The sequence below is a fragment of the Xiphophorus couchianus genome, chromosome 1 (assembly GCF_001444195.1).
Source record: "Xiphophorus couchianus chromosome 1, X_couchianus-1.0, whole genome shotgun sequence".
Taxonomy (NCBI): Eukaryota; Metazoa; Chordata; class Actinopteri; order Cyprinodontiformes; family Poeciliidae; genus Xiphophorus; species Xiphophorus couchianus.
Window position 1 is genome coordinate 6,946,471 of NC_040228.1, and position 12,590 is coordinate 6,959,060.

Below are 12,590 nucleotides of genomic sequence, written 5' to 3' on the forward strand. Positions count from 1 at the left end.
ATCCCCAAAATTAAGGGACTGGCCTTAATCGACTAGCTGATAAATTGGTGCACCACTAGCAAATAGAAATAATTTTGCTAACTCTGGCCCAAAATAAGAAGTTTAGTTTGATTTAACTACCTACTACTAAACTGTGAGGGATAAAAAAAAAAAGTCTAATTTCTACATGTAAACTTGCACAACTGTATATTATAAGATTTCCTGTTTTCTAGACGTTTAAATTAACTCTCTTTCCGGTCAGCAGGCGGTTTGTCACAACGGACGAAGCACAGAGAAAATCTGATTTTAAGTAAATCATTTTATTAAATCAGTATTTACAGGCAGTTTGTATTTCCTGTTCCTGCTCTGCCACTAGATTGTTTTTCCTCAACTAAAATCTCTTATATTGAGAATTCCCCGCTTTAAATATACTAATTTTTCTTTTAAAAACCAAAAAGGAATAAAAAAAAATAAAAAAAATCAACAACTAGGAAGTAAAGATGTGATCCAGGAGGCACAAGCTGAATTCACCCATTACAAGTCTTTGTGTTGATGATGTCGCATGGCTTTGAGATCTCCTCTGGACAATTAAAGGTGAGAAAAAACATGTTACTGGGCACAACGGTCCTGTTCTCCGGTTCACAACCTGCTGTGCCGCTCTGTTATAGCAGTCGATCATCGTCCTACAGCGTCTGACACCAAGATGGAAACATTAAAAAAAAATTTAAAAAAATACAATGACTTTCCTTGAGACAGCAACTCCCCCCGCCCCCTCTGTTGCATTAAGCTCGACAGAGCACCGCTTTTAAGTGCGGACCATAAGTTAAATACGTACATTAGTCTTCCGAGAAAACAAACCCCGCTGGAAAAATACAATCTTCGTTCATTTCATTCATTCAGTCTCATTCACAAGGACCTGAGTTCCTAAGTTTTACTTCGTAGGAAGCTGTGAAGAAACGTCACTGACTGGGTGGAAACAGGACAGCAGTAAAATGTGTTTAAAAATGTCACTAGGATTCCTGCCAACACCTTTTTCAAATCATAAAAATGTTTTTGTTTTGTTTTTTTTAAAGGGGGCCTCTTGGTTTATTTAAATACTGCTCTTATAATGCTGTCATTTCATATAAAAAAGGGCAGAAAAGCTACTTGAAACCCGACTTGGATCCATTCTCTCCTTTTCATTCCATCTTACTCTTAAATAGAAAGTATGCGAAGGAAGACGGCTAAAAGCTTACAAAAAGTAAACAAAAAACTTGCCATGTACATAACTTGACACACGTAACCCCTGACCTTTGATTTTAAAAATAAATGGCAGTTTCTTTTAATACAAGATTGTGCACTGATATTTTTGAACCGTTCTCAGCATCTCGGCTTCGATTTTACCACCAGATGAGACGGTGGAGGAATAGGATTCTCAATTCCTGTTTTAAAGTTAAAAATCTAACACTGTTTCAATTAACAGGCTTAGCGGTGTGTTAAGAACTGTATTCGACTGATATCAGTGCACGCCTTATGTGCAAGTGATTAAAAAGAAAGGAAAAGAAAACGTCTGCTATTATTGCTGGGAAGAAGCTGCTGTACAAGAACCAGCCGATTTAGTTTCGATATGACCCCTCGTTTCACCTCATCCTTAAACTGCTCAAGTTCGAGTCTTTGCTTCTGCTTTTTTTTTTTTTTTTACACATCCCTAGACAGACAGCACACAGAAAAAACAAAACAAAAAGGATGGAGGCTCAGGGGTGTCTCTTAAAGGGGCCGGGATCATCACAGTGAGTCCAGAATAAGTCCATAATCACAGTGCCAAATAAACATGAGCAAGGAGGAGAGAGAGAAGAGCACACTTCAGCTCGCACTTCCTGCTGGAGTAGTTCGATTCGCCGCCCGGCTGAGAGAGTGAAAAAGGGGAAGAGGGGGTAGAGCCGCGCCGGCAGGCTGATATGAGGGAAGCGAAGGGAGGAAGTTTACAGAATACGGTGCTGAGTTTGATCTCAGGTGGCTCTTAATCTCTCTCTTCCCCTCCCCTCCGTGGCTGGGGCGTCCCAGAGACCCGCTTATCTGTGCTGGCGGAACCCCTGGGTGCCGTCTGGGCCGGCGGGCTGGCGGACAGTGTGATTGTTTGATCTGGTGTCCTCTGAAGGCATTGTGGAATTATTGCGCACTGGCCTGGGAGAAGAAACGAGAAGAAACGGAAAGAATTTAGGACACGGCGGCTTTCCCCCCCACCAGCGTTGCGTCTGCTGCAGTTAATACTAATTATACTCTCGTAGCTCAATTCCAACTTTTTGTCCCCACATGGTCGTTAATGCTACCAATCAAAAGCGACTGCAATCAGACTTCTGTGTGAACAGCCTACGACCCCCAAAGCGACACCTCATGCGCAGAAGCAGAACGTTGACGTCACACTGTTTACTGAAGTAGTAATGGATGCCGCCATCTATGCATCGATTTGAAAAGTTTCTCAAAAGTAATGATTTTTTCAGCCATTTGAAATCGATCTGACAGGCCTCCAGACATTCACAGTTATAGTCTACTGAAAATGTTGTTCCACCTTCACAAGAAGAGCTAGCTCTAAAATTACCACTGTTGTTCCACATTTTTTAAAAATTAAGTGCTTTAAGAGTCTCTACTCACACATTTTGTTTAGTTGGTCATATGTATGACATTGGCACAAGTATTAAAACAAATAAAAGTCCTGCATTACTTCAATCTGATCAGCTCTAACACTGTGTTTGTGGATGGTTTTAGGTCATTGTCAAGCCAAGTATGCAGCTTTGGTTCTAGTGATAAAACTATTTCATTCGTCAGGCTGGCTTAAGCGAATACGTGAGGGAGTTAAGAAAACAACAACAACAACCAAACAACAGCATAACCTTTGGTAAAGTCCCAATCAGTTCATCCTCAAATTACAGGTTGATCACATGAAAATGTCTTCAGCCTGCCACTAGAGGGCACCGACATACCAACAGTGGTACTGGGCATCAAGACAAACAGGATCTGTAATGAAACTAAAACCCAATCTCCAAATACAAGGGAAAACACTAAATACAGATATTTAGTGTTTTATTTTACCATTTTCTTACTTTTTTTTTTTTTCCCTGTATTGTTTCCCTGCCTACAATACAACTTTAATACTGTATTGTAGGTTTTGAAACACCTCAAGTATTTTCCTCTGATTCGAGAAGGCAATTAAAATGAAAAGGTTTGTGGACGTTAGAGTGAAAGAAAATATACGATCCAAACTAAACGTGAAAGATTATTGTGTCTTAAAATTATTGTCCTGTTAAAAGTTAATGCTCAGCATACAAAGATGTGACCAACAGGAAGTAAAGAGTGAAAAGCATTTGGATATTTTTTCAAGTCATTCAACATACTTTCTCTGGCAAGTACTCAGTAATACAGGCCAAAAACAAAGCTGTTTGTAAACAAGTGTGCAAATATATCCAACAAATTGCCTTGTAGGATTATGGAATAACTGAGGACTGTCTTTCTGGTCCCAGTGCAGCATAGAAAGTTTTTTTTTAATCACCAATGCCTCACTTACATCCAGCGGTTTGGAATGGGCTATTTTATGCTCTGGCGTTTTCAAGAGAGCGATTCCACCACAGGGTTAAACCCAAATGCCAACACAGTAGTAGGTCTCTTGCTTGTCGCAAACAGTAACACTTTTCTGTCCACCAATCAGGTTGTGTTGTGTGACGCCATTAGTTGCCCTTACCCATGCCCCATACCCTTGTCCTTTGACCTACTACAGAAGGGTTCCCAGGAATGAGCTGCTTTTACAATGGAAACAGACAGAACAGCGCACCGAGCCACACATCGTACCACCGCATACAGCTTCTGAACCTCAAATTAGTAAGCGTTACCTGTCAGTGTTGGGCTTTTCCTGAGGAGTCTCCTCTGGGCAGGCACTACCCAGTATTCGTTTCCTGGCCTCCGCATACTCCGCTTCACGCTGGGCCAGAGACTTGACCTGCGGAGTGGGCCTGTTTGGGTTCATGGACGATGCTAATGACCCGTTACTTGCTGGTCGCTTCAAAATGCGGATCTGAGGCGGGGGTCCTGCTGGTATAGAGTTGTCCTGGATCACCATGGTGGTCTTTAATGGTGATCGAGCGGAGTTACTGGCCTCCCTGGGGAGAAATAAACATGCACAGACGATCAATTTAGAGCTAAAAGAAACGACAGCCTTCCTTCGATTTAACTTGTCCTGCTTGGTCAGCTTTCTGTAGCAATATATAAGCCTGTCTGGGAACTCTTTTTTAGTTTCGCTCAAAGGTTCAAATATTTATCATGCTGATTTTTGGTCCAAATTATTAAGTGATAAAAACAGGACTAACAAACAGCTTCTTTCAGCATTGGGGCGAATATCTTAATGCTAACCACTCATCAAATGCAAATCCACTGAAGTGTCAGAAGACATAACAGGTAGAATCTTGTTCTGAAGTATAAATAGGCCTGTCGCAATAAGCGACAAATCCATTAATCGCATAATAAATTAAAACGAGCTCAATAATTTCCAATTCCATAATTGATCCGTTTTGTCTTTTCTCTCGTTTTACCAAAAACTAGATGAGAAAGTCTTCAGTCTGGTATATTCGTTTCAGCTAGTCCTTTTTTCGAAGGACAATTTTGTTAACAGATTCTTCATAATTCATTTTATTTGTTGTTTTGTTTATTTGTTTTGGATATTTAAAATGTCTTCTGGTTCCAGCGTTAAATGTTCATTAGACTTTAAAGGTGTTCTTGCATTAATATGCCATTAGCATCAAACTTTCTTGAAAAGGGTCTCAAAACAATAATATCATTTATCACAATAATCGTTCAGCAAAATTTGTTAGCGTGACAGCCCTATGTATTAACACCAAGCTTAATTTTTTCCCTAAAGTGGCTGAGATTTCATTCATAATGTTGAAAAATGCCACTACTGTGGTAAGGTTTAACTGATGTTCAATTGTAAACAATGACAAAGAGTGAAGCTTTCAGCTCAAAGCTGCAAACAAACGGCTCAACTGCGTCTTTAGGTGGTTAACTTCAACATTTTAAGGCTCTTACTTTTCTCTCTGGCTGATGCGAAGCTTCTCTTCTAACCGTTTTTCCATTTCCTGAAGGAAAAGTAGGGCAAACAGGAAGTCATGAGAACAAACATCAAATTGATTTGGGACAGGAAAGAGCAAAGTAGGTAGAAAGCTGGGGAGAGGATGGAAAGCAGGGTTCTGTTACAAGCTATTTATACACAAGGGGACAGCTGCCAAGTCCTACACTGTGTGTCCATTTAGCCAACATTGGACATAAAGTACTGCTCAAAAATCATTCCAATTTAACAGGAAAAAAAACTAGACAGCAATACTGTATTACTTAGGTTAGGTAATTACAAATATTGACATTTAAAGTCAATCTTGGCAGAAACAAACTTTTCATTCTTTAACTGAATTGAACTATTATGAGCAAACAGAATTTCTTCTAGCAGTTCGCATAAATAGCTACTTCAGATTTGGTGACAGGCAAAGCAAAGCATCATGGAGAGAAAGCGCAAAATTGTAACAACTATTGTTTTACATATGGCTAAAAAAATACACTCCTGAATGACTCTGAAACACATTAACAAAAGATTGATTAAAATACAACACTTTTTTTGTTGTTGTTTTTACAAATAATACCATACGCACCTTTTTCCTCCCTTTTTTGCGTCTTTAAAACTTGTTTTATGGCAGCCTCCCTTCCACCAGGACCATTTTTGATCAAGCTTTGGCAAACAGTGAACGGCTTGGTTGGTGGGCCAGGAACATCATTCAGGTCTTAGAGTCGCTTCTTGGTTGGATGTTGTCCTATTTCTAAAAAGACAAGACAAGTCATTTGTATGTGTTGGAATAAATTCTTCTGAGAATAAATACTTGTCAACCATAATCACTAAATTAAAATTCACCACATCCTTGACCAAAATAAATCCAGTCAGGAAGTTTGAGGAACTATTTCTAAACGTTACTTTCATCAAATTCTTTCTCCTTAGTACCAAAATATAAACAAATTGAGAAGCACAGTGGATTGTGGTTCTCATGCCCAGGTCTCTCTTGGAAAATGGATGTTAGTCTCAACCTGTGATTATGAAGTTGAATGTCACGTCTTGTGGCAAGCCCATGCACAAGTATTCGGTGTTTTAGGTTTTCTGCAAACAAAAAACTCCTTGCAGTTGTGTGAAAAGTATAACAACAACAATGATAATAACAATAATAATAATAATAATAATAATAATGCACTTTATTTATCAGCACCTTTCAGGACACCTAAATGAAACAAGATTTTGTTTTGGTAGAGAAACACCATAATCGTGTGGCAATACTGTTTTCAACTGGATCTGTAGCTTTAAGCAACCAGCATCAACAAATTGTTAGAAATCATGACTGGACTTCACTTACTGAACATATATTACTCATATAAAGTGCTGTTAAAGCTGTTCTTTCTGGTTCATATAGCATAATAATACATTTTCACATACAGTATGTTATTGTGAATGTACAGTAAAGGGGAGCATAGCGTAAAGGTGGGGAAATCTGTGAAAACCAGTTATCTTGTTAATTTCAGCTAAATGTAGAAACTTAACTTAAATGGTCAATTCAATGACTATTAGCCTAGCATATCTGATTTCAAAAGGTCTAACCTACATTAATGATCTTGACATCATTTAAAACGTGGTGTAATAAAATTTGTTTGTAGCTTTGAGATGCAACTCCGTTAAAAATCCTGTTAATCTGCCTAACGTTATTTTTTGCCTACCTCACACATGGCTACGCATGTTAGAAGCTAAGGGTTACAAAAATGATTATGTTATTTTTGTAATCAAACATTGTACACATAAAGTTAAGATTGAAAAAAAAGTGAAGCAGCAGTTTGGTAACACAAGTAGCTTCTACTCAGGGCTACTTGACAACATCAGGGGGTTAACTCAACACTCTTTCCATGTCCAAGAATGGCGTAGAAATGTCGCTAACTTTATTAAACATAAATTAATGACTTAATTGTAACTTTTACAAATCCAATTTTTTTCTGAGTTTATTAAAAAAAGAAACAGTTTCACTCTTGACTGACGAACAGAGCTCGTTTCTCGCCGTCTAAAATCTCTTCAGTTACTACTTCTAGGATTTATTTGTTGAACTGAACAGAAGAGAGAAAGCAATTGAGTGTCATGCGTTTATTTACCCAAAATAAGCTGTCAAAATGTCAACGCGGCTCTAGGCAACATAGCATTACGTTAGTTAGCATTAGCCTTAGCAGTTGCACCTAGCCGCGTTAGCTGATCATTCTTAGCAAAGGACTGCAGATGTTTTATCCGGTTTAAACAAAAATGCTAAACAAGTCAGGCTGATGCACTTAATTAAGTCTGATATAGAGGGAACTCAGTAGGTGACGATTGTTACTCGACTAGCTAAGTTTTTTCGAGCTAGCATTAGCTGTAGCCACATTGTTGGCCCGTGGGAGTCACTGACACTCAGCAGCGATAAGATCACTTCTACAGGGAAACCCGTCCGAATTACGGAGGTCCTCAAAGTATAATAACATGAAACCAAAATCGTGCTGCGTGTTTAATTATTTACCCCACAATGGGCAGCTTCCTCCCGACTTTCGGTGAACCCCTCATCCATGTTTCATTTTTCTCAAACACGCCGTGGAGTTGGCTGAGCGGAGATCCTCTAAAACCTCTTTCTCCTCCTCCTCCTCCTCCTCCTCCTCCTCCGACGTCTGAGAGCTGTGACGTCACCATGGCGGAGTTCCCCACAGATACAGGAAGTGAATTACGACTACACAAGTCCTCAATGATGGAGCAGGTTTGTTCTGCTCTACCGTAAAAAAACAAATAAATAATGTATTTACGTAATACATGCCTCCTACCACTAATACTCATACAATAGTTAAAAGCATTTTTAAACAAATACAACCTCATTAAATGCAACGTTTTCCAAGCACTGCAACCATTAATATTAATTATATGAATGCCTATCTGTATGCTAAGTCTACTTAACTACACGAATGAAGTAAAACTGTCCAAGTTGGAACAATAAGCATAAAGGCCCAGTGAAGTTAGAAGTCCAAGAATGAACACTGAGGGTTTCTAACCAGCCCCAACTTCAAAATACAATATGGCTGCCAACACAGTGGAAGCTGAAGTAGGCACTAGATGGTTTATTGGTACCTATGAAAGTTATTTCTTAATGAATCACTTTTAATATGTATATGGTGAATATATTTATTTGTGTCTTTGTTTACATAAAATGGAGACATTAGTGTTAGCTTGGGTTGCAGCAAATATTTTTTCCAGGTCATGAGTATAAAAACTGAAAAATGCATTTATTTTGTTCCTGATTTGCTACTAGAACATGGTTAAAGCACCACTTAAACGAGGACTAAAACACGGTGGCGTGGAATTGCTTTTCTTGAGCTGGGGAATTCATTGGAAGATGCATACGCAATCATTGAAGAAAACCTAGTAACTCAATCTTTATACTTTTGTCTGCTGTGGCGACCCCACCAGGGTGTTTGTTTTGTTCTCTTTTTCAGCTCGGTGCCTTCATTGCTTCCGGTTATGTCTGGAATCATAAAACTTCTTATATCGGACTAAATATTTAATTAGAATTTTTCTGCCTAGCATCCGACTACTTTCAGAAGACCTCTTTTGTGTTTCTGTAATACAATTAACTTGGATCTATGAATAATTCAAGCATTAAAATTATTCTAAACTTAATACAGGTGCTGTATTTAGGAAACTCAGCAAACAGCCCACTCTAAATTGAGTAGTTAGGTAATTTGATAACGTCTCACTAGTCACATAAAGAGCTGAGACGAGAGTGAATGTTCGGCTTCCAGCAGGAAAACAACTTTAAGCATGCAAAATACATTCATGTTTCTAGTCAAAGTCCAGAAACTAAATCCCATTGAAAATCTGTCGCAAACTAGAAAATGTAATTAACTTTAAAGATGCTGTCCATCCTCTCTGACTCAACTTGGTCTTTGGGGCAAAGAATGATATGCAATATTTTGAGACTCCAAAAAGCTTACAGTTGTAAATCCAAAAAGAGAAAAATGACATCAAATATTTTTAAAAACATGTATCAGTTTCCTCTCACTCTCCAATTAATCTCTGCTTTATGCTTTAGGTCGCTCTATGAATAACATTTCTACAAAATACATTGATGTTTGTGATTACAATGTGACAATGTAGGAAAAAGGTGTATAAATGCTTTTGCAAGCACTGTGTTATCTAATTTATATGAGTTTAAACTAAAACAACTTGATTTATTTTAGTTCTCTAAAATGTGAGTCTAAAAGGAAGCACCTTTTAGACTCACAAGCACACATAAATAATCTAGATATACTTATGAAATTTTACTTATGAAGATATACGTATGAAGATTATTAAAATGATTTTTGCAACAAAACAAATCCAAACGGGTTTTTGTGGAGTGGACTATCATTTCAATATTAAGGTAATGGTCAACACAGAATACAATACTTGTTATTTTTCCTTCCCATTTTTGTTGTAAACCTTAGTTTAGAGATCGGTTGTCACTCATGGCTGTTCAACCTTTCTTATAGTTATTTGATCAGTAATCATAATTGTGCATTCAAATCCTGAGCGATGATGGTTCTCCTGTACTGATGTAAGGTTCATCTTGCTTGAGACCTTTAACCAGTTAACTTTGGCACAATGTATCTGATGTTGCAGATAATTCTAATCTCATCTCCTTAATTTCCACAATAAAGCAAAAAGTCTAATCCAAAAGGAACCAATGGCCAGATTATAAATGGGTGACAGATTGGAAATTCTAAAAATGTACAAATAGAGGAAACAGTTGGCAAATGTATTTTATTTTCTAGCATTTTGGAAAGTCTTTTGTTGTGTTTTGTTTCATGAACACAATAAACAGAACACAATGCAATGCATCTGTTGACACTATATGTTAAAAAATGCAGCCACACTTCACCATTTATGTAAGCACATAATTCTTAAAATCATATGAGTAGTTACTTATTTGAGCTTTAACTGCACTTTACTACAAGTAAAGTGTCAAAAGTACATCATGCTAAATCCAAGAAATACATTCGTACAATAGGGATAACATTTCAATCAAAACGTTTTCTGTAATTTTGTTAATTTTCCAATTACTTGAAAAAAAATTATTCTGTATTCTGCAGACAGTACTCTGGTTAGGTCAATGTGCAATTTCACAAAATTTCAAACACACTCTTTACTATGGGCACCGGTGGACATAGTATCCTGTCACATAACCTATGACGTAAATCCCCACCAGTGCAGCTAACGCTCCAACAGCCTTCAGCGCGATCCCAGTGTTTCCGATGCACAGTCTGTTGTAGAGCCTATGAATTAGACCAACCAAAAAGTTACTGAACATAATTATTTCAAAAATAAATCAGAATCTGAAAATACTGTTGAGATGGCCAAAGGGGCAATATCTACTCAAAATCTGTTATCTACTCAAGCTCGTCGCCTTCCTTGCTTTCTTGTCTGGGTTTATGAACCATAAAAATTCTAATATAGAGCTAAATAATTAATAATTATTTTTTTGTCTAGCATCTGACTACTTTCAGAAGACTGTTTTTGTGCTTGTGTAATACAATTAACTTGTATCTTTGAATAATTTATGCATTAAAATGATCACAAACTTAAACTAGGTGCTGTATTTAGGAAATTTAGCAAACAACCCACTCTAAATTGAGTATTTAGGTAGTTTGATGCCATCAACCTGTCATATAAACACAGCAAAGAATAGATATTTGTGCCCCTACAGATCTTTCCTGTCTCTGCTTGAAAGTTTCAGATCTTAATTTCAGACAAAGGTCACCAAGGTGAATACAAAATGTAACTTTCAAATGAATTCATTTATTATTATTCTGATTCTTATATATATATATTTTTAGAATGCTATTTGACTCAACCTGGTCATATCTAAAAAAAATAGCTGATCAACCAGATTCTTAGGAAATCTGAGGTAAATACCAGCATTTATACCCAAGTTTGTATCACGTTTGTGAAAAAACATCTGGATGATACCCAAGGCTTCCCATTAATGGGTGGATGAGATAAAAAAAAATCTAACTTTTAGGAAGATGTGAATCTTGCTACACTCAGAATAATACAGCATTTAAAAAAACCAAAAACAACAAACAAAAAATCCCAGTCAAACATTTTTCTTGTGGTCTTTTGAAGCTGCTTGGATGCTTTATAACCTGGACGAGTTGGAAATAAGGATAGTTTGTTATTTATCACAAGAAATTTCTTTGTATGATAAGAATTCAGCTGCAATAAATTCCAATGAATAATATTTCTATTTCTATTTATTTTCCAGTTTATTCACTATTTGTTTAATGAAACAAGTAACAATAAATATTGATTAATATTTTTGAATTAAATTCTGTTACTGTGTGCATGTTAGTGATACAAATCACACTTCTTTTTGTGACTAGTGTCCTCATTGAGCGTATTAAAAATGCATATGTTTTCCAGGGCAGTATTTGTGCTTTTGAGGCTGCGATTGATGTGTCATGCTGTCACAGCCTTACAGTTATATAGCAGAGAAGTAATAAATAGTTTGTATTATCATTTTATCTTTATCACAACATTACCATAAAATATTGTGATAAAACTTTAATTTGTGAACTTTGAAACCCTCCAATGGGGCTGGATTAAACAGTTACGTATGTGAAACTGGGTCAAAACTTTTACACAACGATATGAAAGATTAGAGTTAAGGTTCTGCCCATTTTACTAGACCTTGTCATGTGCAAAATGCTTTTACTAAACAATTTTGATATGAAATAAATTGTACAAATGGCAGTTGACTAATATTTTGTTCAAATGTTCCTAGGTATTTAATTTCCACCTTGGTGGATACTGAAGTTTTTATATTAAAAGTCCAGCAGAGCTATTAGCTGAAAGATTTTTCAATCTTGATGAGTAAATGATCAACTAATTCATGCTCCCAGGCTCCATCCCATTAGTTTTTTTCCGTCTCAATTATAGATATCATGCAGGAAATAGTTTTTTAGTTAGTGTTTCACATATCAACTTCGCTTATTTTACAGATAGACATGTCACACAGGACTATAGAGAAGACAAGTAAAAAGCAGCATCACTCTAAAAAGACCCTTAGAAAAGTCTGGAGAACTTTCCAAGGTTGTAAAATGGTGAAATTATTTACATAAATGTATTATGAAAACAAGTTTAAAATATTTCTTCACTGTTGTGCCTCCCTGTCTAAGGAACCTAGCAGTTTAGCCGATTACTCGACTGTGTGAGAAAACTATTCCCTACATGTGAAATAGATTTTTGGGATTCATCTTCGTCTCACCTCCTTGCAGTAGACTCTGAAGCTTCCACGTTCATGTTGATGTTACTCTCATTCCAGCAGTCATAATGCACGCTGCCCTCCCCACTGGACTCCATTGGAAGTGTCTTCTTCTATTATTATGGGTTGTTGTGTAGTTATTCCCTGGTCAGTGTCAGTCTAGACGCAGGAGAGGTACAAGATGTTACAAGGAAGTCAATATTTGCACTAGCAAGGAAATGAATTTGATTTAAAATGAGGTTTGATATCTGTGAG

At 37.0% G+C, this 12,590-nt stretch overlaps 1 protein-coding gene across 1 annotated transcript; it reads right to left on the minus strand.

The window, feature by feature from the left end:
* Positions 1-283: 283 nt before the first annotated feature.
* szrd1 (SUZ RNA binding domain containing 1) lies at positions 284-7,730 on the minus strand. Its single transcript, XM_028014403.1, has 5 exons — positions 7,569-7,730; positions 5,646-5,810; positions 5,032-5,081; positions 3,843-4,109; positions 284-2,142 (listed from the first exon to the last, which is right to left on the minus strand). The coding sequence occupies exons 3-5, from the start codon at positions 5,076-5,078 to the stop codon at positions 2,031-2,033; spliced, it is 426 nt and encodes a 141-aa protein (XP_027870204.1). The 5' UTR covers positions 5,079-5,081; positions 5,646-5,810; positions 7,569-7,730; the 3' UTR covers positions 284-2,030.
* Between the last annotated feature and the right edge of the window lie 4,860 nt (positions 7,731-12,590).